Source organism: Panthera tigris, chromosome F3 (assembly GCF_018350195.1).
Source record: "Panthera tigris isolate Pti1 chromosome F3, P.tigris_Pti1_mat1.1, whole genome shotgun sequence".
NCBI classification, from domain to species: Eukaryota; Metazoa; Chordata; class Mammalia; order Carnivora; family Felidae; genus Panthera; species Panthera tigris.
Window position 1 is genome coordinate 67,590,510 of NC_056678.1, and position 26,071 is coordinate 67,616,580.

General features: G+C 59.7%; 1 protein-coding gene across 2 annotated transcripts; it reads left to right on the forward strand.

The window, feature by feature from the left end:
- The first annotated feature begins 3 nt into the window (after positions 1-3).
- On the forward strand, positions 4-25,443 carry SMG5 (SMG5 nonsense mediated mRNA decay factor). Of its 2 annotated transcripts, XM_042975886.1 has the most exons (22): positions 4-249; positions 3,891-3,989; positions 4,501-4,624; positions 4,990-5,146; positions 7,192-7,281; positions 8,217-8,306; positions 8,962-9,040; positions 11,113-11,238; positions 11,310-11,378; positions 11,525-11,733; positions 12,391-12,528; positions 12,660-13,244; positions 14,920-15,095; positions 16,075-16,150; positions 16,721-16,896; positions 17,932-18,090; positions 21,210-21,269; positions 21,935-22,094; positions 22,503-22,593; positions 23,453-23,527; positions 23,836-23,974; positions 24,165-25,443. In XM_042975886.1, the coding sequence occupies exons 1-22, from the start codon at positions 176-178 to the stop codon at positions 24,246-24,248; spliced, it is 3,036 nt and encodes a 1,011-aa protein (XP_042831820.1). In that variant the 5' UTR covers positions 4-175; the 3' UTR covers positions 24,249-25,443. The 2 variants fall into 2 exon arrangements, with proteins under 2 accessions (XP_042831820.1, XP_042831821.1); XM_042975887.1 differs by lacking the exons at positions 4-249; positions 3,891-3,989 and having other exon boundaries at positions 4,534-4,624; positions 8,122-8,306.
- The last annotated feature ends 628 nt before the right edge of the window (positions 25,444-26,071 follow it).

Genomic DNA, 26,071 nt, shown 5'->3' on the forward strand with positions numbered 1-26,071 from the left:
ATCGCGAGATTTGGCAGGCGGAGGAGGAGCTGTCGCGGGTAGCCGCCTCACAGCGATGGCGGCCGAGCAGGGCCGGCGGCGGTGGCGGCTGCGGCTCCGGCCGAACGCGGCAGTGGTGACGGTAGCGGCGGGCGGCGGGGGCCTGTGACCGGGAGCCGCCCCGGACCCGGGCACCATGAGCCAAGGCCCCCCCCCAGGGGAGAGCAGCGAGCCCGAGGCGAAGGTCCTCCACACCAAGCGGCTTTACCGGTGAGGGGCCGGGGCGTGCGTGCGGCCGCCGGGGGAAGTGGGCGCCGCGGGGGCGGGGCCGCGGCGGGCGGGGCCCGGGTGCGGGCCGGGGCGGGGGTGGGCGCCGGGGCCGGGCCGGGGCCGGGGCCGGGCGGCCTGGGGAAGCACGTGGGCTGGGCCCCTGGCCGGGAGCCTCGGGCTGGCCCCGGCTGTGCGGCGGGCGGGCGGCCGGGTCGGGAGGTGAGGGAGGGGCGCAGACGGAGCAAACCCGGAAGGGAGTGGCGCCCCGAACCCCGCAGGACGCGGAGGGGACAGCCCTGGGCTGCGGTCCGCGGGGCCGGGCGCTTCGCCGCTCGCCGTGTGACCTTGGGCCTCCTGAAGAGGACGGGCCGGGGTGGGATGCGCTCTGAAGCCCCTCGTGGCTCTAATTTTGGGGGGAGTTTGAATGAAGAGAGGGGGAGAGACCGAAGGCTCGTTGTGTTGGCTTGGACGGGCCGCGAAAGGCTTTGAGTCCAGAGTGTCCTTAGGTCATGGGAGCCCATCTCAGGGCACCCGGGGACTCCTGATCCTGAGTCCTCTGCTTCCTCCCAGCCTCATGACTACGGTGTCTTGCCAGACAGCTTCCATTCCTGGTTTCTGATTTCCACAGAGCCACTGGCACTGCTCAGGACACCGCCAGCCCCCGTCCCTCTGTTGGGAACAGGCCCGCATGAGGTCTTCCCACCCAGGGTCAAGGATTGGGGGGGGGGGGGAGGGGAGGCGGGGCGTTGGTGTGTGTGTTTGGGGGGGGGGGTGCAGCCAGAACATGGGCTCCAGCACTGGGTCAGAACGGGGTGAAGTTTGAGACCAAGTTGAATTTTGTGCTTTCCGCTGGGGAGTAGGGCTTGGGCTGTTGGCTGGGCTCAGGCTCTGTAGAACAGGGGTGTTTGCAGAAGACCCCCCTCAGAGCAGGGGGCCCCCTCCTGGCAGTGAAAGAGGCCAGAGCACGTTGTCTTCTCCCTCGAGTGGGCATCCTGCCTGCCGGGGCTTTGTCAGGCAGAGGCACAGGGGAGTATAGGCTGCTCTGAAAATAGAAGAGTGATCCGATCCGGCAGCCCCCGGGCTCCCACTGCCGGCTGCCCCCCGCCGTCTCAGGGCCAGCGCGGACTTGGCTGGGGCTGGCACGTGTGCCTCGTCATGCTGCCGAATGTCACGCTGCCTGTCAGAGCGTGGGCCCTGCCTGCAAGATTCCTTCCTGGTCTCCAGCTTCGGGTAATAGCTCTGGTCATCCTGATCCTTCTCAGATCTGGTTCTTTTCTCGAGCCGCCACCCTCACAGCTCGGACTGACCGGAGGTGATGCGTTTGCACAGGCGGCCTACATCTGTGCCCCTGGGTACCCCTGCCTGGGATTGTACGCTCTTGGCTCCGAGCGGGGTGGAAATAAACGTGAGGCAGCAGGTGTCTGTTTTTGTCCTTTATTAAAGCCGCGGTGATGGTTGGAAGGAACTGGGGGAGGAAGGTCTGACTGCCGTGCCCAAGATAAATGTGTTGGTAGACTATGAAAGTGTCTCTCTGAGCGTCAGTAAATTTGGGAAATTCCCACAGTCTGCTTACAGAAATGAAATTCTGAAATGCTTTAAAGCCCTTCCGAAGAAAAGGCAGCAGCAGAAGGAATGCTGGAAGGGCCACAAATACCAGTTAATTAGGCCAGTTAACGGACTTTACAAAAGATGTTTTTCGGGGCACCTGGCTGGCTCAGTCAGTAGAGCGTGCAACTCTTGATCTTGGGGTCGGGAGTTGGAGCCCCACGTTGGGCCTAGAGATTACTTTTTAAAAAAGGAATTTGCAATTAGGACTTCCTAAAGTAATGGTTATTAACCTTTTATCTGGATCGAGAATCTAAGGAGAACTCTGAAGCCTGTCCATAAAGACGTATGCGCACACTCCTTACGTTGGTGCACAGCACTGACATGAAAAAGCCCCGCCCTGGGGAACTAGGCTGGCATAGAGTAAGTCACACCCCTGCCATCAAGGGCTGGCTGGCTAAAAGGGCTCGGCCCCCCTCTCCAGGCCCAGAGGGTGTTTGGACAAATGCTGAGCGCTCAGGTTTGCCTGTGAGAAGGCCTAGGTCACCGTGCCGCCCACTCTGGGTGCTGGCGGTCACCGTGCCCTGTACAAGGTAGCCGTGAGTGGTGAGCCACCTGAGCCCGCACAGGGTGCCATCCTGCGGTGGCCCACTTCCCCTGCCCAGGAGCACATGTTTCAGGATTCCGAAACAACCTTGGATTGTTTGGGGGATCATCACTCTCCCCTTTTTGGTAGCTTTTGTGCCCAGAGCTGTGTCTGATTTCACCTGTTCTCACGGCAGGTGTCCGTCACCCTCTGGATTTCGCCCTTCTAGAGATGACACCTCCCTTTGGCACTTCTTAGCCATCCATTGTAGACTTTCCTTTGTCTTCAGGTCTGTAGTCTCCTCCTTAGCCTTATAGCAGGAAAGATGGAAACTAACACTTACTGAACACTTCCCATGTATGAGGCACTGTTCTGAGTGCTTTGTGTAGTAGCTAATTTAACTCTCACAAAGTAGGTGATGATATTATTTCCATTTTGCAGATGGGAGAACTGGGACATGAGCTAGATATTTTACCCAGCACCCAGAGCCTACACCCTAATATCAAAGAATTCCTTCAGCAGAATCCAGGAGACCTTACGCCTAAACAGCTCAGTCCCCACCCCCCGCTGCCATTTTCCCATATCCCACTATTTCAAAAACAGAATTTTATGCTACGAATGCATTTCTTTTATGTCAGAGGTAATAAACCCTTGCATAATTAATTCATTCCATTGTTTATTGAATGTTTACCGTATATCAATGTCCTATATAAATTCTTTCCTTGAATTCTGACAGCCCTCTGAGGTAGCTGCTACTGTTCTCTCCATTTTTATGGATGTGGCACCTAAGACTTAAAGAGGTTAGGTACTTTACCCAAAGTTACTGAGTTAGAAAGACACAGCCAGGGATCAAACTCTAGATTTTCTGCCTATCACAGTGTAGGCTCTTTGCATTAAGGGGGCCTACCTCCTAGGGCGCCTGGGTGTCTCAGTTGATTAAGCGTCGGACTTCAGCTCAGGTCATGATCTCGAGGTCCGTGGGTTCGAGCCCCATGTCAGGCTCTGTGCTGACAGCTGGGAGCCTGGAGCCTGCTTTGGATTCTGTGTCGTCTTCTCTCTCTGCCCCCTCCCCTGCTCACACTCTGTCTCTCTCTGCCTCTCAAAAATGAGTAAATGTTAAAAAAAAAAAAAAAGAAGAGTCTACCTTCTTATATCACAGGATTTCTCTACTTTGACGCTGTTGATGTTTGGGGCTGGATAGTTATTGTGGTGGGCTGTCCTGTGCATTGTGGGGTGTCTCGCAGCACCCACTAAATGTCAGTAGCAACTCCTCCCACACCCTCAAACCCCTGCGGCAAGTGGAGACAATAAGAAACGTCTGTTGTTGCCAAACGTCCCCTGGGATGGAGAGCTGTTACATTCGGAGGGAGACTGTGTTCGGCTTGTTTTGCTCAGCCTGCAGCCCGCCCACTTCCCCTAATTCTGTAGCTCCTCCTCCAGGATCGGAGGCCCCCCAGCCTGTGTGAACACGTTCATGGCTCAGGGACTGCGTGCCTGTGTTTCCCTCCAGGGCTGTGGTGGAGGCCGTGCATCGACTTGACCTCATCCTTTGCAACAAAACCGCTTATCAAGAAGTGTTCAAACCAGAGAACATTAGCCTGAGGAACAAGTAAGCTGGAGACTGCAGAACCGCAGATCCTTACGGTTTCTCTACCCCCTCTCCGCCTGAAACTCTGTCGCATATAGACACCTGTTCTCTCTCACCTCCTGGCCTCCTGGTACAATAACGGGCTGTGAACGCTGGCCTTCCTGAGAGAAGAGATGGGGACCCCTCGTTCTCTCTGAAGCTCCTGCATCTAACAGACTGGAGCCATACGAATGGCATTGGAGCTGGGGGGCTGGCCATGCTGCTCCGTGACAGGGAAGAAAGATGGGGTAAAGAGGCAGGAAAAAAGGAGAGAAATGTGCAGGGGAAGAAGAAGACTATTACAGTTCTTACTGTTCCTGCCTCTATCCTCTGGGGCTCCCACTGTCCCCCCAGAACTGCTCTTTGTCCTGGGTCGTGCAGACTGACCCTGGACGTCTCTTGGGAGGCACGGGGACTTCTCGGCCGGGTATTGGCAGACGCCTCCTTGCTCCGCTCAGGACGGTCAGTCTCTTGTGCTCCTCTGTACCCGCAGGCTGCGTGAGCTCTGTGTCAAGCTCATGTTCCTGCACCCGGTGGACTATGGGAGGAAGGCTGAGGAGCTGCTGTGGAGAAAGGTGTACTATGAAGTTATTCAGCTTATCAAGACTAACAAAAAGGTAAGGGGAGGTCCTGGGTCCTGAGAAGAAATGCGTCTAAAGAGGGAAGCTAAGAAAGGAGGAGACAGCTAGGAAAGTGGGCCAGGACACGGCTGGAGAAAGGGGAGCCGTGGAAAAGATGGCAGAAAGGAGGGAGGGGGTCAGGGGTACTTCGGATCGGGGCAGGAAAGGAGCCTCATCCCAGATGGGAAGACCAGAGAAGTGGATCTGCGGGTGGGGGGATAACTCGTGAGTGAGAAGAGGTGTGGATGCAGTTCAGAGCCAAGAAGATAAGTTACTTTCCTCCCGAAGGAACGGGGTTAGGGAGGGGGAACCGTCCTCTGAGCATCTTGCTTAGCCAGCCCCTTCCCTTTCCCGACGCCCAGCACATCCACAGCCGCAGCACCTTGGAATGTGCCTACAGGACACATCTGGTGGCTGGGATTGGCTTCTACCAGCACCTGCTTCTCTACATCCAGTCCCACTACCAGCTGGAGCTTCAGTGCTGCATCGACTGGACCCACGTCACCGACCCCCTCATAGGTCAGTGAAATCTGAAAGGTGGGCTTGAGGAGCAAGATTCTGTGCCTCCACATCTGGCCTTCTTATTCTTCTGGGTCGGCGTAGCTTGTGACCCGGCCGGGCCGGAGGATTCTAGCAAGACCTGCACGTGGCTCGTGGAGTATGGTTCATCCAAGCAAGCGCGTGACGTAGGGTGAAGATGTTCAGGAAAGAGAAGGGTTTCTTTTGTTCTGGGACTGTAGACTGAGGTGTAGTCGGAGGGAGGGATGGAATGATCTAGAGCAGGGCTGGCTCTGGAAGACAATATTAATAACATTTATTGGCTTCTCCCAGTTGAGTTTGGCTGGCACTGTTTCTTTTTCTTTTCTTTGTTTTTTTAAAGTTTGTACTTAAGTAATTACCATGCCCAACATGGGGCTCAAACTTAGGACCCCGATATCAAGAGCTGCACGCTCTACTGACTGAGCCAGCCCGGCACCCCTGGCACTGTTTCTTTTAACTTCAGAGATTGTTTCCCAGTGTTTTTGTAAGTACCGAAGGTCTTGGAAACGTCCAGGGATTACAGACGCTTCTGCACGGTAGCACGTGTCTCCGTGCACCTGCCCCAGGGTTGGTGGCCGTGCTGTACCTCCGTCTCTCATTGGCGGTTTTCTTTTTAGTCTGGCCACCCTCTGGCACTCCTCCCCTCCACCCCTGAGCCCCTTGCTTCTCACCTCCCTGCCCCTGCCCTGCTGCACCCTCTGGGTCCTGGTTTGTGACCCCGCCACCACACGGTAGCATTCTCCCGTCAGAAGCACAGCACTGCATTTCATGCATTTACAAAAAATTATTTAAAAACGAAACAAGGGGCACTTGGGTGGCTCAGTTCGTTAAGCGTACAGCTGTTGATTTCGGTTCAGTTCCTGATCTCGTGGTTCGTGGGTTCAAACCCTGTGTCAGGCTCCTAGCTGACAGTGTTTGGGATTCTCTCTCTCTCCCTCCTCTCTCTCTGCCCCTCCCTTGCTTGCTCTCTCTCACAGAATAAACTTTTAAAAATAAAAACAAAACAACCTAACCTAAGACCGCCCTCACAGGCCTTGTACCAGATGGCCAGCAGGGTCCACAGTCCAAAAACAGGTGAAGAACCCTTACCTCAAAGAATCAGTTCCCCAAACTCCCGTTTTCCTCCTCATTGATGTTTTCTCATGCAGCCAGCTAAGAGGTGTCTGTAGAAAACACTAGGAAGGGCTTTTCAGAGTGGGAGTCACACAGCCAGCAGAGTGGCTGCAAGGTGGCGTGGACAAGGGGACGGGCTCTGGAGCCGGTCTGCCTTTTGAATCCTGGCTCTGCCGCTTACCCGCTGTGTGACAGCTCTCCATGATGAGAGCGGCCACCTCATGGGGTTGCTGGAGGGTCGGTGAAGTTGACACTGAACAGCGCTCGGACTGGTCCCTGTCACGTGAGGAAACTGCCTCCCAAAGAGCTCAGGCTCTCTGGACTGAGGTTACACAGCTGCTGGGGGGAGGGGGGATGAGAGCCCGGCACATGGGGCTCTGGCCACGCCTGTCCTCATGCAAGGCAAGCTCACCCGTCTCCCTCGTGGGCGGACTGTCCAGTGGGCGGCCTTCTCGGGGGGGCCTCCGCCCCCAGGTGGAAGCCAGGAGCGCTTACCTTGGCCTCATTCAGGCCATTCTTCCTGGGCGGGTCTCGTCTGTACCCAAACCTTTCAGCTTTGGTCCGCCTCACCACTCAGGCAGGACACCCAAGACTGTCCTGACACCGGAGCTTCTCCTCTTCGTCCTTTCTAGAAGCCTTCTGTGATGACCTTTCACATAGCCATTCCCCAGGGCACTGTCCTGGGTCCGGGACCCTAGCCTATCTCCTCTGGTTTGTGGTTTTCCCATGAAGGACTCCTACCTGCGAGCCTCTGTCGACCTGTGTCCTGGAGGAATGTCTTCTGTGCCCCGTAACACAGTCTTTTCAAGACTAGCGGTGGATTTCTGATCTCCTTTCTCCACCTAGGAAAGGTGTTTCCCCTCAGGTAGGAGGCAGGGGGATGCACTTCTAGGTTTCTCTGTCTTTTTCAGGATGCAAGAAGCCAGTATCTGCCTCTGGGAAGGAGATGGACTGGGCACAGATGGCGTGCCACCGGTGTCTCATGTACCTGGGGGATTTGTGTAAGAATCTGAACTCTTTGTTTTCTGTTCGGGGCTCCGGGACAGGCGGAAAGCTGCTTCGTTTGTTGGTACCGCCCTTTAGGTGCTGGGAGAGCAGGGGGACGTTTGGCCGCTGTGACTCTTTCCTTCAGTCATTCAATGTTCCCTTCTTTTCGCTGCCTTTCCGTTAGCAGAAAGGTTCAGTGAACACAGAAGAAGGCAAATGAGCTTTGAGAAACTCTGAGTGGTAACTCGGTTTCAGTGGTGGGTTAGGAAGGTTTTAATTCGGTGCTTTTCTCCTTTGGAGTTTTCTCTTGATGGACTCCTAGAGGAGTAGAAGTTAGACTTCGTGGAGGACCTACCTGCCCAACAGATGTTTCTCAGAGTGAAAAAGTGCTCCCTTGCTTGATGGCCCCCGGGTCTCTAGTCCTGGCAGCCAAAGGTTCCTCATTAGGCTGTTGGTGGGGGGCTGTAGGATTATCTTTTATTTCCTGAGGCTCCTCTCCTTGGCCCCAGCCCACTTCTGGACCTCTGGTAAGCAGTATGCACAGGGAGAGGCAAGCTGCTTCGTGTTAGACGGACCAGGTGTCCGTAGTAAGGTCTGGACGTTACAGGACGGTAATGTCCAGTTGCGTTCTGGATCCAAACACCAGAGGTCTTTGCAAGCAGTTACATCTGCCGTGGGTCCCCTTCCTTGGGGAGAGAGAACCAAGAACCTGTTATCAACACCAAATAGTCTCTACATTTCGAAGCTACCCACAAGCAAGAGAGAGTTGAACGATTTGTTCATGGTCACGCAGAGTTAAGATTGTGCCAGAGACCCAAGCAGCCTGCCTCCTAGCTCAGCTGTCTTCCTCCCAGGCTCTTACTACAGCTGCACAGAGTGGACTCCCAGACGAGGGGACGTTTTTCTGAAACGCGGCATCACGGAGTTTTCTTCCTCCTCTCTCCTGCAGCACGGTATCAGAATGAATTAGCTGGCGTAGACACCGAGCTGCTAGCTGAGAGATTTTACTATCAAGCCCTGTCAGTAGCCCCCCAGATTGGTAAGTGGCACCCCCGCTTGGGCCTCCCTCCCCAGCCGCATTTTCCAAGAGGAAGACCACGTTGAGACAGCAGGCAGGCCGCGCCGGCTCCCTAGGTCCCCCCGCGCTCGGTCCCGCCACACTTCACCTCGGTTGTGCGTTGTCCCCCTCATAACGCACGCTCGAGAGAAATGCAGTCTTGATCTAAGGAGGGAGGCAGAGGGGAAGGACGAGAAGATGGCTTCCCTGTCCCCGAGGTCTCTGTGGGTCAGCTGTTTTTCTCGCAGGAGGCACAGAGAGAAGAGCTAAGGCTCCATTATAGGGAGAGGTGAGGATTATTAGCCCGTAGGCAGGAGAGCTCAGAGGTGAGAAACCGAGCCGGGGTAGAGGAGAGGGCTCCGTGACGTACCATCACCCCTGCGAGAGCCACAGCCACCAGTGAGGGGGTGACACCCCCGGGGGCTGAAATCCCCGGTAGGCCAGGCCGGGCAGGACTAGACTGATAGGAAGGGAGTCTGCGATCGGCGATCCCCTGGAGACGCGGCAGAGTCCACTGCTCGTCACCCGAGGCCCCGTTGTTCTCCCCCCGGGTTCGCCGCCGCTTGGCGCCCGTTGGTCCTGGCAGCTCCGGGTGCGTATCGTGTCCGCAGACCGCGTGATGTCTCTCTCTCTCCAGGAATGCCCTTCAACCAGCTGGGCACGCTCGCGGGCAGCAAGTACTACAACGTGGAAGCTATGTACTGCTATCTCCGCTGGTGAGCATTCGCCCGCCCCTTCCCCGGCCCAGCTGTCCCGTCCGTGCTGCTCCTGCTCGGGTTTCTCGCCTCCCTTTTCTAGCTCCTGGCTGAAATAGGGGAAGCGGAGACTGAGGGGTCCCTCCCGTCAGGGGCGCTCTGACACAGCCCTGCTGCTTTTCACAAGTCCACCTGGATGTGTAGGAACTGGGGCGGCCGGGAACACTGCCCACCGTCTTGAAGAAAGTAAATTCGATCTAGTCAGTAGAATGTTACGGATGTAACGGATGTAGCGGATGACGAGAACTGCAGAACTGTAGATCTTCAGTGTTTTGAGGTGCCCTGATGACAGGGTGGGCCAGGGTTAGGGTGGCTCGCTGCCTCCCTGGTGCTGACGTTCCGCTCTCAGAATCAGGGACATCGTTTTCGGAGGCCTGGACTCGGGTGGGCAGTCTGCTGAGTCAGCATACCCGAGTGGGGCCGGGTAGGTGGGGGTGCCACCGACCGGGCCGTCGTCGGCATAAACTGGCTGGGACTCACCTGCTGCCGCCTAGTCAGGGCCACCTTAAACTTGAGCAGCCAGTCACGTGCGGGACAGGCTGATATAAACCCGGCTTCAAGGCAGAGGGAATAAGCTGGTCTTCATAACTTTGCTGATCAAATACTAAAGTATAAGGTATGGTCCCGCCTCATAATTCCATGTGCCACGTCCCTTGGTTCACCTGGTCCAGGAAAGCTCTTCCTTGTATCAACAGAGTATTTGCTCTTGAGGTGCCTGTCTCCTTTTCTGAATCCGTGCAGGACACCCCCCAGCCCCCACCCCCACGGATGCCACTGTGTTCGTTCTTAAATACAGTTCTCAGGTTTGTAGCCTTCCGTTGTATCTTCTCTATGCCTCACATGCCTTCCAGGGAATGCCCTCTTGTCCTTGGTCCCTCATCACACTCATGGTTGTGATTTAGGGTGAATCATTTCCAGAGAGCCCAGCACATCCAGGTTTGGAAGGTGCCCGCTAAGGTCCTGCCCTGCTGTGTGTGCTAAGCACATCTCGTCGTTCCTGAGTCAGGCATTTGGGTAGGGCTCAGTTGGGCGGTTCTTTTCCCCTGGTGGCCTTGTCTAGGATCAGTCGCTGGTGTTCAGCTGACCTGGGGGCTGATAGGTCTGAAGCGAGGCTCATCTGCCCCCCCCCGCCCCCCAATGTGGTCTTTCTTGCGGAGAGATAGATGTGTTACACGGGAGCTCAGAGCTCCCAACAGTGAAGAATGACCCAAGAGATGTGGAAATAGAATGTCAGTCCTTTATGGCCTGAGCCTGGAAGCTGGCCGAGTCACTTCCACAGTGTTCTGTGGGTCAGAGCACTTGCATTGCGTCGTCCTCTCCCCCTGGCCCTCTATTAAAGGGGAGCAGGCAGAAAACCCACGTGTGGATGGAAGGAGGGTCAAAAAATTTGTGGCTACCTTTTACTCACAAGCAGATATCCTTTTCTGTACCTTGTTCTTTATGACGAAGAGGTTTCTTCCCCCAGGAAAGACATTAGAAACAGTACAGTGCCGGTGTCGTAGACGCCGTAGTGAGACAGGTTTGGGTTAGGGACTCCTCTCCACCATGCGTTAGCCGTGTGGCCTTGGCCGCATTCTTGTCCTTCCAGGCTCCATCTTCTCGTGCGTATATGCCGACAGGGTCAGGTGCAGTGCCTGACATGTGGGGGCCACTCCGTACACACTCCTATTCAGAAGAGTGTTGTAAGGACACTCAGTTGTGTGTGTAAATACCCTTGTACGTGGTCGCCCCTTGTTGACTGCTACCTGTTAAGTGCTCTATACTGTAAAAAAGACAAAGGGTATCTTAGGGACGGTGATGAACTTGAGTTTGTGAATATAGAGGAAGCGAAGGCATTAATTACATTTTGATTGATCTAGAAGTCGTGTCTGTATTTTATCTGGAAAGATGGCCTTCACTCTGAGTGTGTCCGTGGGAGGGGAGGCTGGGGGTAGCTTGTACTGCTAGAAGCATTGCTCCCTAAAACAGAGCGGAGCACCGTCCCCCTCCGCCCGCCGCCGAGAGCCCGTAGCTTCCCTCTGCGTCTCCCACAGCATCCAGTCGGAGGTGTCCTTTGAGGGGGCCTACGGGAATCTCAAGCGGTTGTATGACAAGGCTGCCAAAATGTACCACCAGCTAAAGAAGTGTGAGACTCGGAAACTCTCCCCCAGCAGGAAGCGGTGAGTAGGGCCTGTGGGGCGCAGGGGCCCTGCGGCTGCCGGCCTTTTACCTGGGGCTCCTCTCCTTCCAGATGTAAAGACATTAAGAGGTTGCTGGTGAACTTCATGTACCTGCAAAGCCTCCTGCAGCCCAGAAGCAGGTGAGCGGAAGAGAACCGGCACACGGAGCGCGTCCTGCCAGCCCCCGGCGGGGCGGTTCTCTCCGAAGTCTCCCCTGTGTCCCCAGCTCTTAGTGCCCGCCCCAGGCCGCATCTCTGACCTCCCTGCCGCTCCTGCCCTTCCGCAGCCCGGTGGACGCGGAGCTCACGTCCCTCTGCCAGTCAGTCCTGGAGGACTTCAACCTATGCCTCTTCTACCTGCCTTCTTCACCCACCCTCAGCCTGGCCAGCGAGGGCGAGGAGGACTACGAGGGCGGCTACGCTTTCCTCCCGGACCTTCTCATCTTCCAGATGCTCATCGTCTGTCTCATGGGTGTGCACAGCTTGAAGAGAGCAGGTGACTCCCTGTGTGCCCTGCCCTCTCCCCCCGGCATCCGGGGTCCTCGGTGCTCTTCCCGTAGCTCCTTATTCCCGAACTTCCTCCCGTGAGCAGTGCCGTCGCCACCTGTGTCACTGCTTGGCTGTGGGAGCGCGAGGGATGAGGAACCCCACCCTGAAGTTGCTCTGGTGAACGAACGAGGGCGACTGCATATCTTCACCCCTTCCAGTCCCACAGACACAGTCTTGGCCGTGACCCAGGCGGACGAGAGGGCAGGATAGTGAGCTGAGGGTGCAGACCGAGTTTAGACCTTGCTATTGGGGGCAGTCAGGCAGTTCTGCGGGCCTTCCCGGCAGAGGTGTGTGTGGGGCCGGCCTGGGAGGGCGGGAGAGGCCGGGCTGGGTGTGCAGGTGCTTGGGCTGCGAGGAGGAGCCGGTGTGAAGGCATCAGAGCCAGGGAGGACGGCGTGGCACAAGAGGGTATGCTTGCCCGAGGAGGCACAGAGCGAGCTGGCACATTCTAGATGCAGAGACCTGAAGAGTCTGTTTTCCTTAGAGGAGGCTTCGAGGGGTAGTTGGATCCTTGGAAGGGTTGAGAGCACGAGATGGGATTGGAGCCGCGGGCGCCCGCTCGTCGGAGCCCTGGGCCCTAACGCCTGGCTCCCCTTGGCTTTAGGATCCAAGCAGTACAGCGCGGCCATCGCCTTCACCCTGGCCCTCTTCTCCCACCTCGTCAATCACGTCAACATACGGCTACAGGCTGAGCTGGAGGAGGGCGAGAACCCCGTGCCGGCGTTCCAGAGTGATGGCACAGGTGCGGGAATGGGGGCATGGCTGGGGAAGGGTCGCCTGGGACGCTGCGTCGAGGAGGGGGAACAAGCAGGTGTGCTTAGAGGTGGTACCAGAGAGCGCCTAGAACTTCTGGGCTCTGCTGTGTCCGCACAGATGAGCCCTTGGAGAAGGAGGAGGCGCCAGGCCCTGAGCCCCCTCCCGCAGCACCTCAAGCTGGTGAGGTCAGAAAGAGCCGGAAGTTCTCCCGCCTCTCCTGCCTCCGCCGCCGTCGCCATCCACCCAGAGCTGGGGATGACAGTGACCTGAGTGAAGGTTTTGAGTCGGACTCCAGCCATGACTCGGCCAGGGCCAGCGAGGGCTCGGACAGTGGCTCCGACAAGAGTCTGGAAGGTGGGGGAACGGCCTTTGATGCGGAGACAGACTCGGAAATGAACAGCCAAGAGTCCCGATCAGACCTGGAAGATATTGAGGATGAGGAGGGGACACGGTCCCCAGCCCTGGAGCCCCCTCGGCCCAGGTCAGAGGCTCCCGAGTCTCTCAATGGCCCACTGGGCCCCAGCGAGGCCAGCATTGCCAGCAATCTACAAGCCATGTCCACCCAGATGTTCCAGACCAAGCGCTGCTTCCGACTGGCCCCCACCTTCAGCAACCTGCTCCTCCAGCCCCCTGCCGAAGCCCCCACCGTGGCCAGCCGCAGGCCCTGTGTCAACGGAGATGCGGACAAGCCCTCGGAGCCAGGTATTTGGGCCTCTGGTCCTCGCCCTGCTCGGGTCCACACCTCCCCGCCATCTCCGCCGCAGTGCCTCCATCCCCGCGCTCGCTGCCGTACCTTCGGCCCTCTGCCCGTGGTGCTGTCCGGGAGCGTTTTCCCGGATTCCGCACTCCTGCTGGCTCCTCACTCCCAGCACCTGTGCCGCCCCGCCTGTTTCGTGGTCTTCCTCTCCTCCCACCCCCCCGCCCTGCGGGTGTGGGGCTTTGCTCCCCGAACGACCACTGCCATGTCCCCCTGGTGCCAGCCCATGTCCCACCGGGGCAGGTGGCTCCAGGGACCCCGCTCTCCTAGGGTCTTCCCTGCACGGGGGGCACCCAGTTGGCACAGCGAGTGTTTACTGAGCCTGTTGTCTGCCAGGCACTGGGCTGGACTGTTGTCGGCTGTTGTCTTGTTAAAATTTTTTTATTATTTTATTTATCATTATTATTTTTTTTTAACGTTTATTTACTTTTGAGACAGAGACAGAGTGTGAACGGGGGAGGGTCAGAGAGAGGGAGACACAGAATCCGAAGCAGGCTGTCAGCACAGAGCCCGACGCAGGGTTCAAACTCATGGACCGTGAAATCACAACCTGAGCCGAAGTTGGCTGCTTAACCGACTGAGCCACCCAGGCGCCCCTTAAAATTTTTTTTGAGAGAGAGTGAGCAAGTGTGGGGGAGGGGCAGACAGGGAGGGAGACAGAATCCGAAGCAGGCTCCGGGCTCTGAGCTGTCAGCACAGAGCCCGATGCAGGGCTCGAACCCATGAACCACGATATCACGAACTGAACTGAAGTCTGACGCTTAGCCAACTGGGCCACCCAGGTGCCCTGGGTGTTGTCTTGTTTAATTTTCACAGCAGCCCTTGTGGTGGAGGAGTTGTCCTCCCTGTGCTGTCCCTTGACCCTAGGCATCTGTGGCCCGTGCTCCTTTAGTCTGAAATGTACCCCCCCCCCCCCCACTTGCCCAGAGCCTGTTGCTTGGCTGATTCTTACCTGCCCTCTGGCTTCTCCCTCAAATCGCTTGGTCTGGGATTCTTCCAAGGTTAGGTTAGATTTTCTCCCGTGGGTTCCTGTAGCCTCCGCCCCTCCACGGTTTCCAGGCCTTTAGTACTCAGGTGAGGCCGTCTGTTGACTGGGAGTCTCTGAGGGCAGGGCAGTCTGTGCTTGGTCTGTTGTGTCCTCAGAACCTAACGCTGTGCCTGTGTGGTTGGGACTCAGGGAATGAATCCGAGAAGCGAGGAGGCTGATGTGCGGAGGCGAAGGGGCCTGCCCGGGGCTCTGACCTGCACAGGTGGACAGCTGGGGGCTGCGTAGTTCAGTTCTGTGTGCCTTGGCTCCCCCCCCAATGGCCCCCTCCTGAGTGTCGGCCCTGCTTTCTAGCACAGAGCAGGTCCTTCATAAGTACCACTCGAGCGACCAGCTACGGACTCTTCACAGATTTGCCGGGATCAGGAAGAAGCATGTTTTAAAAGGCACCAGGGTCCTTGCTTGAAAGCAGCCCGTTAGCGGGTATAGAGAAATGAGGCAGAGTGCGTAGCGAATTCCCCATCTGTCACATCAGAATTCTTCCAAAGAGTCCGGGCGAGCATGCCCCCCACCCCTGGGGCTGAAGCCTGATGCCGCCTGCCTGCGGCTCACCCCATTCTCTGTGCCCGCCACAGCCTCTGACGACGGCTCCGAGTCAGAGGGCAGCGAGTCCAGCGGGCGCTCCTGTCGGAACGAGCGCAGTGTCCAGGAGAAGCTGCAGGTGCTGGCGGCTGAAGGCCTGCTTCCTGCGGTCAAGGTCTTCCTGGACTGGCTGCGGGCCAACCCGGAGCTCATCGTCGTGTGTGCACAGGTGCGGCTCCGGGGGTGTTGGGAGGTGGGGGGGAGGGGACCCCTCACATGGTTCCGGCACGTCAGGCGCCTGCTTTGTGCTGGGCCCTTAGGCTTTTTATGGGGAAAGGGTTAGATGTGACCTCTGCTTCAAGAGCCTGTGGCCTGGGCTGAGAGACAAATTCTCTGAACGGGGAAAGCAAGAGCTGCCTATTCTGCTTTGTGTCCATAGCGCTGGGCATTATGCCTGTGGTTGGGATCAGGCTTGATGAATGCGGGACGGGGGGGGGGGGGGGGGGGTGGGGGGTGGGGACTGGTCTCTGATCCCGGGCCCAGAGTCCAGAGGGAGGAGAGCACACCGAGTGGGGCCGCGGAGATAGGATCCAGGGGCGGAGGTGTTGGGGCGGGGAAGCAGCAGAGTCAGGTGTCAGGCTGGCGCCGTGGAGGACAGCGGGGCAGCGGCGCCTTCTCAGGTCCGGTCTGTCTTGAGCCTCGATGGCCCTGCGGCCTTGGCCCGGAGGTGTTTTATCACAGCAGCGCTCCGCTCCACCGCGAAGACCCTTGGGTCAAGGCCAGGCACGCCCTTGGGTGTGTGCTTATGTCTGCTGGCAGCTGGTTACTCACCGTCCTTGGTCATCAAGGGAGGTGTGGTAAAGGCGGGGATGCGGGGTCATGTCTCCACACGGGTGCCCTACAATGGGCACGTGGGGGCTCGGAGAGGTGCCTTCCCAGCACTCGAGCTCTTCCCGCTCCCAAGATCCAGAGGGTCCTTCCTGTGGTCTCGCCCCTGCCCACGAAAGCTGCAGCTGCTGATGAAGTTCAGCTGGGCCCATGGGCCCCCTTCATTCCTCATGGGACCAGCTCCCTATTTTGCAAGTCTTCCATGAGCCCGTCCCCGGCCTCTCTCGTAAACTTTCCCGTCAGCTCCCTCTAGGTCTGTGGCCATCGCCCCAGACCCCAGGTATAGTACTTAACTCTTGCTCCTGTCCGCTCCCCCCCAGAGCTCTCAGAGCCTGTGGAATCGCCTGTCTGTGTTGCTGAACCTGTTGCCAGCTGCCGGTGAACTCCAGGAGTCTGGTGAGTGAGGCCCTGGCACCACCCTCCCTTCCCCTCTCCCTCCGCAGTGGCCCCACAAAGCCCATCCCCCCCTTCCTGGTAACCCAGCCTGGGGGTAAGGAGGTTAATGGGCCTCACTGCCCAGCCACCCTGACACACAGCGGCCATTGTGGTGTCTGCGTCTCCGGTTTCCCCCGACACTGCCCTGCCGGTCGGCCAGGGAGTGTGCTCCCCGGGGAAGGCAAGGGGATGGGCGGGAGCAGCGAGGGGAGCCTGGGAGCCAGCGCCGGCTGCTGGTGCCCGTGCCTGTCCCTGAGTCAGCCTCCGCCTCCAGAGCTCATTCTCTCCTGCCGCCTTCCAGCTTTCCCCACCTCTGGCCTCGCCTGAGAGACGTGCCCTCCTCGTTTCCACCCTGCTGTCGGGGAGCCTTCCCCATCCGAGCCATTGTTGCCCCTGCCCAACCAGCTCTGGTCTTCCCGAGCGGTGCGGATGGCCCTGTGTGTCCACCTCTCTGTTCTCAAGGGGAAGAAGGGCCGTGTCCTCCGGGGGCTTCCATAGGGCAGGTGGTCTCACGTGTCTTCTTTCTCCCAGGCCTGGCCCTGTGTCCCGAGGTCCAGGACCTTCTCGAAGGTGGTGAACTGCCTGACCTGCCCTCTAGCCTGCTGCTCCCAGAGGACACGGCCCTTCGTAACCTGCCTCCCCTCCGGGCCGCCCATAGACGCTTTAACTTTGACACAGATCGGCCCCTGCTCAGCGCCTTAGAAGAGGTGAGGATGGGTTTTTTCATGCCACAGCTTCCGTTGTTAGTCTCACCTGGCATCAAAGCAGGTAGCCCTACCGTCCAGGCAGGGAGAGTGTCCTTGGGCTGGGCTGGGCTGGGTGGGCTTCCTCCTGAGAGCCACGCAGCTCGCTTTCCTTCTTGGCAGGATGCTCGTCTACAGGCGAGTTGGTGTAGGACAGGCCTTGCTCCACTGTATCCACCTTTTATAGAGGGCGGAACAGGGACTCTCAGGGCTGGAAGAGACAGTGCTGCTCATCTAGGCCAGTTACTCTTTTTATACACACACATATGTGTGTTTACTTAACATTAGAGAGAGCGCGCGCGTGCACAGAGGTGCGCAAGCCGGGGGGGGGGACAGAGAGAGGGAGGCACATAATCCTAGGCAGGCTCCGAGCTGTCCGTGCAGAGCCTGATGAGGGGTTCGAACTCATGAACCGCGAGATCATGACCTAATCTGAAGTCGCACGCTTAAGTGACTGAGCCGCCCAGGTGCCCCAGGCCGGTCACCCGTGAATCTGCGTCACCACAGGGGCCATCTGGGGACAGCTGGGGAAAGCCAGGCGAGCCGGCCTCCCAGCACACACACGAGCCTCTTGGTTGCTTCTCTCCAGCCAGAGAAGCCTGGCTTTAGTCTTTTACGTTTTAGGATCCTAGAGAAGGGTTTTGTCTGAGGGGAAGGAGTCGTCGTGCCCACCAAAAAAATAGATTGGAAATGTCAGTGTAGCTTAATGCCCTCGTGTCACACACGAGGTCCTGAGGAGGGAGGTGGCATTAGTGCCCAGGTTTTCTCGCTCCCAGTGCAGCGCCCTGCCTCCCGTCTTCACCCGAGTTCTGGTTCTCCCAGGAGTCCCTGTTCTGGCACCAGGGGCTCTGGGCCTCGGTGCTCCCCTCTCCTACCCCGCGGAATGCAGGCCCTTCCCAGGAGCCCCTGTGGGCTGAGGGGCTGGGCTGCAGGGGCCGGGGGTGGGGTGGGGCTGGAGAGCCCTGCTCAGCCCCTCCCCCCACCACCGTGTCCCCTCAGTCGGTCGTGCGCATCTGCTGCATCCGCAGCTTTGGCCACTTCGTCGCCCGCCTGCAAGGCAGCATCCTGCAGTTCAGCGCGGAGGCCGGCATCTTCGTCAGCATCGCCCAGTCTGAGCAGGAGGGCGTGTTGCCGCAGGCCCAGGCCCAGATCCGCATGGTGAGTCGGCCCGCCTCCCTCCCTGCCTGCTCTGCTCCCTGCCAGGCTCACTGAGAAGCCAGCCTGAGGGGCCCAGACAGATGGGGGTGCCCTGGATGGAAGAGCGTGCCGAGTGGGGTTGGGACGCCGAGCCCGGGGAGAGGGGGTGCAGGGAGGGCAGTGGCGGGCGGACCAGGGGGTGGGGAGTGAGAGGTGCCTGTGTCCAGACCGCCTGGGGGTCGAGGGCCGTGTCTGTCTGCTCCGGGTCTGAGCTGGGCACGTCACCTGACCTTGCTAAGCCTGTTTGCCTAGCAGTTACATGGCGTCGGCGGGGTTGACCTGGGGCTGTTGTGTGGACAGGATGGCCGTGTGTCTCAGGCACCCTGCCCACTGCAGGGTGTGTGCCCGGCAGGTGCTCCCAACCCTTCTTCCTCTCTAGGGGATGAAGGCTGGGACCTGGGGGCAGGGGGGGGGTCTGGCTACCAGAGGCCGTGTAGGGTCACTCCCACCTCCAGCAGCCCCATAGAGTAGGACAGTCCTGGGGTTACAGCCTCCTCTGCGTTGGGTAGTTCAGTCCCCGAATTCTGACTGAGCGTCTGCGCCGTGCCAGACGTCCTGTCCCAGTCGGTCCTGTAGGCAGTGGGGCTATGGCGGCGAACAAGGTGGTCCTTTCTGTGTGAGGCTGGCTGATGCTCCGCGAGCAACCTTCGGGGTTCTACGATCAGGCCCGCGTTGCCCCGAGCTGGAGGGGGCCAGGGCCTGGCACTGCAGCCTGGCCCACGCGTCGCGGCCAAAGCCTGGGGGCTCCTGCTTGTCCCAAGCCAGTCCCCTCCCCTGTGCCCTTCCTTTCCCCAGCCCCGGGCCTCCCCGCGTCTCTGAGCACCCCGTTCCTGCAGATGCTCTGCTTGGCTGGGAAGGGGCACAGGCTCCCAGAAACTCCCTTCGCTGTGTTCAAAGCAGGCACGTTCTGTTAAAAACAAACCTTTCGTATTGAGGCTTTTACTGTTCCGTAGAGAAAAACACAGAATTACAAAAATAATTCTGGGGAAATACACAGCTTTAAAAAAATGTTAGTTTTTGTAGGCATTTCCTTTAGCCTGAAGCTCCCAAAGACTGTTCCGAGGGGAGAGGGCGTTCGCTCGGGTTCCGGACACCAGGTCACATCGCCTGCTGGGGCCGCGCCCGTCCCTGCCTCGGCCGCGGATGTGCGCCCTGAGGGGTGTCTCCCTCGGCACCGTGGTCTGGCCACACTGTTCTCCAGCCGTGGCCAGGGCTGTGCGCAAAGCCCGCTTCGCCTGCGGCCGCTCGGTCAGCCCTTGGCGCGGCTCCGTGAGGCGCGTGCTTGCGCTCTCCTGCCCCGGACGAGGAGGCACCGTGAGCCGAGAGGGAGCGACCGCGGCAGAGCCGGGGCTGGGGGTAGACAGACTGGCTCTGCCCTGAGGCTCCAGCATCGACCCGGGTTAGGGACCCATGTCTCCCCGAGGGACTCGGAAGCCCGCCTCCGAGCTGCCTGGCCCCTGGCCCCGGGTGGACCCCCGCCCCCTGCGCTGCGCCTCAGGTGCCCCCAGCCCCCTCTGGAACGTGGCGCGTCCCGATTCCAATTCCAGCCTGAGCGTTCATTTCCTGCGCTCGACTTCTACGGTGACCGCGTTAGCCGTTCTCGCCAGTCTGCCCACGGGGCCTGTGGGAAGGTGGCCATCACACAGGCTTGCGCGTCTCCCTCGCTTCCGCCGCCGGTGTTTCTCCAAGGGGCTGTTCTTTGTTGTGCAGGACTCTGCGGGGGGGTAGGTGCGTACCGCGGAACCGTAGTGTGATTGTCAGGACAGGGTGTTGGGACCGGACAACACCGTTAACGGTAGAGTTCGTTCATTTTCACTAGTTCTCCCGCTGATGTCTGTTTCCTTTTCCGGGCTCCCACATCACGTTGGGTTCTTACGTGTCCTTGTTCTGCTGCAGTCTGTGACAGTTCCTCAATCTTCCTTTCAGGACCTTGGTGGTTCTGAAGAGTATCGGTCGCTTATGTTGTAGAATGTTGCTCACTTGACTTTGTCCAGATCCGTGTTAGCCGTGTATTCTGATGGTTGGAGTGGGATTGTGTGTTCCGGGTTAATGTGGTTTTTTTAAATGTTTGTTTTTGAGAGAGAGAGAGAGAGAGAGAGCGAGCGGGGAAGGGGTAGAGGATCCAAAGCAGGCTCTGCACTGACGGCCCAATGTGGGACTCGAACTCACAACCTGTGAGATCATCACCTGAGCTGAAGTCAGATGTTTAGCCGACTGAGCCACCCAGCCGTCCCCCCACTGAGGTTAATGTCTTAAAGCACGCTCTGAGGACACCCCTTTGCTCATCAGAGAGCCTTCAGTGGCTCCCCCTCCCCCCCCCCCAGTGTCTTTTAGGATAAGTCTCCATCCTTAACCTCATCTTCTAGACCCCAGTAAGGAATTGGGACATCCTCCGGAAGACCAAGGAAAGCCACCAGAGGGTTTTAGTCAGGACCACGGTGGGCACCAGACGGCGTCGGCAGCATCGCTTTGGTTGCAGGCAGGGAAAGTGGATTGGGGTGGAGGCGGGGACCGGTGAGGCTGTGCTCGGCAGGGCGGGAGGAACCGGCCTAGACTGCGATCGTGCAGGGGTGACGAAGGAGGTGCGGTCACCGGACTGGAAAGCGGTGACTTCAGGAGCTGAGAGAGGGAAGGAACAGTCACGGCCAGCTCAGCCTCCTGACTTGGGCAGGCGGTGGCCTGTTATCAAGCTGGGGGCGGGGCGGCAGGTTGTGAGGAGAGGAAGGGGCCGTCTGGGCTGGAGCTGGTGCTTTGGGGAAGTTGGCAGGTGGGCGGTGATGGAGGCAGCCCCGGAGGGGGGGGTCGGGCGGAGCAGAGATGAACAGTCCCGCGCAGCCGGCCGCCGTCCTGCTCCCTCCCGGGGTGTCTGCTCACAAGTTGCCCGTCGGAGAAACCGATTTTCTCCCAAGCCTCCCTTTCCCTCACCACCAGGAGCAAGAGCCGACTCTGTGTGCGGCCCCACCCGTTTCCGACCCTGGCGGTTCCTCTCGGATGATCTCTTAAACCTCTCGATGGCTGCGGAAAGGGTTACGGGCCCGGCTCTTGGCCCCAAGCTCAGCACGTGGTGTTTTGCCTCGTAGGCTCAGGAGGAAGCGCGTCGGAACAGGCTGATGCGGGACATGGCCCAGCTACGACTCCAGGTGAGCGGTCAGGCCTCGGGTGCTCCTGCCCCGTCCTCCCGTCCCCCGCACTCCCACCCCGTCCTGCTGTCCCCCCCCACCCGGTCCTGCTGTCCCCCCCACCCCATCCTGCTGTCCCCCCCACCCCGTCCTGCTGTCCCCCCCACCCCGTCCTGCTGTCCCCCCCACCCCATCCTGCTGTCCCCCCCACCCCGTCCTGCCGTCCCCCCCCACCCCGTCCTCCTGTCTCCCCCACCCCATCCTCCTGTCCTCCCCACCCCCACCCCCGCCCCATCCTCCTGTCCCCCGCACTCCCACCCCGTCCTTCTGTCACCCCCCACCCCGTCCTCCTGTCCCCCCCACCCCCACCCCTGCTCTGATCCATGCCTCCCACCCCCATCCTGCTTTGTTCTGCCTCCCCATTCTGTAGTGGCCTTTACTTTGACCCAGATCACTTCTCAGACCACCTTCCCTTTCTCGTTTCCTGAGTCTTAATGCCCTTTCGGCCTTCATTGGTCTGTTCCTTGTCTTTCTCTTTACCTTACCCTTCTTTCTGTCTCCTTTTTCTCCAAGGCCCTTGGCACAGGAGTCCCCCCGTCCGCACAAGAACCCTCTTGGGTTCCATTTCCCCCTGCCTGCCCCAGGCTGCAGGCCCACGCAGCCTCACACTCTGCCTCTCTCCCCAGCTCGAGGTCTCTCAGCTAGAAGGGAGCCTGCAGCAGCCCAAGGCCCAGTCGGCAATGTCTCCCTACCTCGTCCCCGACACCCAGGCCCTCTGCCACCACCTCCCGGTTATCCGCCAGCTGGCCACCAGTGGCCGCTTCATTGTCATCATCCCGAGGACAGGTAGGCATACTGGGCAGGTGGTGGGACAGGGTGTGGCCACGAGAGGCTTTGGGTTTACAGTTGAGGGACCCTCATGGGGGCCCAGGTTACACACAGCGGCCTCAGTCAAGTCCTGCCACCTTTCTAAAGCTCAGTTTCTTCAGCTATGAAGTGTGTGTGACAATCTCTATTTAACTCTGACTTATGAGACAGTTGGGAGAAACAGAAAAGAACTCACTTGGTAAATCGCTAGGTACATTGCTCGCAGGTTGTACTCTGAAAGGCCTCGGGAGCCCCATAGGAGCCACAGTCCCCGCTTTTCCTGCAGCACGTGCTAGAATGGGCTCAGATGGCCTCCTGCAGGGCCCCACGCCACCAAGGCACGGGCTCATGTGTTTTGTCCTTCCCCACCTCCACCTCCCCCACCAGTGATCGACGGCCTGGATTTGCTGAAGAAGGAACACCCAGGGGCCCGGGATGGGATCCGATACCTGGAGGCAGAGTTTAAAAAAGGAAACAGGTGAGTGGGGCCCCGGCAGGGTGACTCCTGAGCCCCGTGTCGGTCTCCCAGTCGACAGACGCATGTTTGCTCTCGCTCCCTTGGGTGAGACACACGCTTGTAATCCTGCTCACTGCGCGGGAAGGCAGGCCGGAGACTGGATGGAGGGTGGTCGGTGGGCCTGGAGCCCCGTGGGGCGTTCTGACCTGCAGTGTGTCTGCCTCTGGGGCAGCCGGGAGAGAGCATCACCAGGGAGATGGGGGCAGACCTCTGACTGCAGGCTGCGGGCTCCTCTGCAGGAGTCGCTCCTGCTCTAGGGTCGGGCCGGTGGCAGAGTTTCCCGGGCTGGGAGCGCCTCCTCTGGCCCGCGCACATCCCGCCGGAGCTGTGCAGGGACGAGCAGGTGGCGGTGGGTCGGCGCTCTGTCCAGTACAGGCCCTTCTTTCTGGGCTTTGGGGCCAGAAGAGCAGCAGGCGGTGGGTGCGGAAGAGGGAGAGGCCGGCCCCTGCTCCCCCCGCCTCTGCCTCTGCCTCTGCCTCTGCCTCTGCCTCTGCCTCTGCCTCTGCCTCTGCCTGCCCAGGAAGCTGCACAAAGCCCGCTTGTCTGGGCCTGGTCTCCAGAAGCCCTGACTTGAAAAGCATCCGCCCGCTTCTCCTCTTCCAGCTCCTCCCCTGGGAGGAACCAAACGCTCCGTGTTATCGGGAGGAAAAGCAAGCTGGGCTCAGCCGCCAGGAAGCCACTTTGAAATGGCTCCGAACAGAGCTGCGAAGGGAGAGAGGCGCCCCTCCCCCTCCCCGGGGCCACAATGAGGTGCTTTGTGTGAGGCGCCCGCCTGCCCTCTCCTCTGACCCCCCACCTCCCTCTGCCGCCTCCTTCCCAGGTATATTCGCTGCCAGAAAGAGGTGGGAAAGAGCTTCGAGAGGCACAAGCTGAAGAGGCAGGATGCGGATGCCTGGTAAGACGTCAGCCCGGCGCTCCTGGGCCTCAGGTCGCTGCTGCCTCGCTGCTCTCTGAGCAGGGCCAGCCCAGGGCCACCTGTTCGTGTCCCCTCAGAGGGAGTAAGAAGTTGCAGCCCCAGACCCCCTGTCGCCCTGAGAGTCTTGGTGTCCTTGCTCAGTGTACGTGGGCCCGCTGGACACCTTCCAGAAACACTGCCCCTGACTGCCTGTTGCCCTCCCTGTCCCCAGCTTCCCCCGTGCCCTGGTGATCATGGAGTCCAGGTTCTAATGCGGGGCTCGACCCTCTTCCTCCTCCTCCTACCAGGACCCTCTATAAGATCCTGGACAGCTGCAAACAGCTGACCCTGGCCCAGGGGGCAGGTGAGGAGGATCCAAGCGGCATGGTGACCATTGTCACGGGCCTCCCACTGGATGACCCCAGTGCGCTGTCAGGCCCTATGCAGGTGGGTCACAGGGGGACCTGGGGGGCGGGGGTGAACGGGGAAGGGGTGCCAGAGTAGGAACCCCCCCCCCCCCCCAGACTACTCTGTACGGGTACTTTTTCCTCCTCTGCCGCCCCTCCCCCCACCCTGCGAATGGTCCTGGAGTTCAGGAGGTCAGGCCCCCACCATCAGCCCCCCTCCCGTTCCTCAGGCAGCCCTGCAGGCCGCTGCACACGCCAGTGTGGACATCAAGAATGTTCTGGATTTCTACAAGCAGTGGAAGGAGATTGGTTGAGATGGACCCCCAGGCCCTGCAGTGGGGCTGACTCCAGATCTCTCCTGCCCTCCCTGGCAGCCAGGACCGCCACCTGTAGTCACCCCACCACACGCAGACTTCACTCACGCACGCACGCAGAAAGGAGGCCGCAGGGAGGGCCCGGGAGCCGCAGGGAGGGCCCGGAGCCGGCCGGGAGGGCGGGTCCCCTTGTTGTCAAGACGTCAGGAAAGCAAGGGAAGTGCTTGGAGCAGGAGAGGCCTGTGGGCCCCCAGCCCGCCCTTCTGCCTCGGCCCCCTGCTGTCCCTGGGGGCAGGCGGCAGGCACGGGCGTCTGTGTTCCACGGGAGTGGTCTGTGGACCTCCGAGGGGGAGGGGCGGCAGGGCCCCTCTTCCTCACGGTGCAGGGTGGTCGGGGCCGGGGCGGACCCTCCGGCACTGGGGGAAGAATTGGGTAACACCAGACATCTGACTGGTTCTGTGCGGACCCTTTCCTCCTCAAGGACCTCCCGTTCTCCCTCTGCGCAGGCTGGGCAGCTCTGGAGCCTTGGGGACTCTTCGAGAAGAGGGGCCTGGAGCTGCCCGCACCGTTAGCAGAGCCAGGGCTTGCGACCCTCCTGCCGCCGCAGGGGCCCGCCCACCCGGTTGCCCCGCGTCTGCTTTCTCTCCATCTGTCCGGTTCCAGGGCAGGGAGCAGGCCCGTGTGCCAGTGAGGGCTCCTGGGCCCGCCCGCCCAGTGGGCGTGTGCGGGGCCGAGTGGGATGCCAGTACGAGGAGGGGGTGCGGTGTGAGGCCGCCGGCCCCCTTACTGTCTTGGCGAGGCCCTTAAAGCTGCCCGGCCAGGGGCCCGCTGTCCTGGAGGGGCTGAGCCGGGGCTCTCGGGGCCAGTGGCAGGTGAAGTGGGGGCTGAGATCACGAGGAGCTCAGGGCGGCGGGTGGAGCATCGAGTGCAGGTTGTGGGGGGGCCCCGGCCGGGACCCCCTAGGGTCCCTTTCCCTGGGGCTGGCCAAGGGGGCCTGGGGGTCTTGGCTCTGTTGCCGCCTCCCCCAGCACTAGCCTCTGCTCCCAGGCTGTTCTCAGAGGAAAGCGGGTTTCTTGTCTCCTTCCTCTAAGACCGCGTGTCTGGGACAACCAGGGGGAGTGGGGTCACCCCCATTCCCAGTCCCTGGCAGAGACTGAGACTAAGGCATCACTTAATAAAGACCCCTCGAAGCCCACTGCCTGTCTCCTGGTGCCATTCTGTACACTTCCTTTTAATTTAAATACATATTTTTAATTTATTTTTGAGAGAGAGTGGGGGGGGAGGGGCAGAGAGAGAGGAGACACAGACTCCGAAGCAGGCTCCAGGCTCCGAGCTGTCAGCACAGAGCCCGATGTGGGGCTTGAACTCACAAATGGCGAGATCACGACCTGAGCCGAAATCCGTGGCTTAACTGACTGAGCCACCCAGGCACCCCCGTTCTGCACGGTTGTATTGGGATGTTGGAGGTTTCTTGCTGAAGCGGCTTTTCAAGATGCCGGCAACTCAGGAGAAAGCTCCAGAGATGCTCTTGTGAAGGACGTCGTCCAGTTCGTTGGCCCCGTGAGCTGAGCTAGCTGGCGCCTTTGCTGGGGTGCTGGCTGCGTGAAAACCAGTGAGCCCCCCCCCCCCCCGGGGCAATTCGCTGCTCCTGCTGGCCCTTCTAAGTCAGACACATGCTCTTCCTCAAGGGGGACGTGGGGGTGAGCCTGGAGAGCAGCCTCCGGGCCCTCAGTCCCCGACCCTCTGCAGGGACAGGCACCTCAACGTGTGTCTGGGGAGTGAACACGCCGGGCGGTTCCCTTGTGCTTGAACCAGCGTTCGGT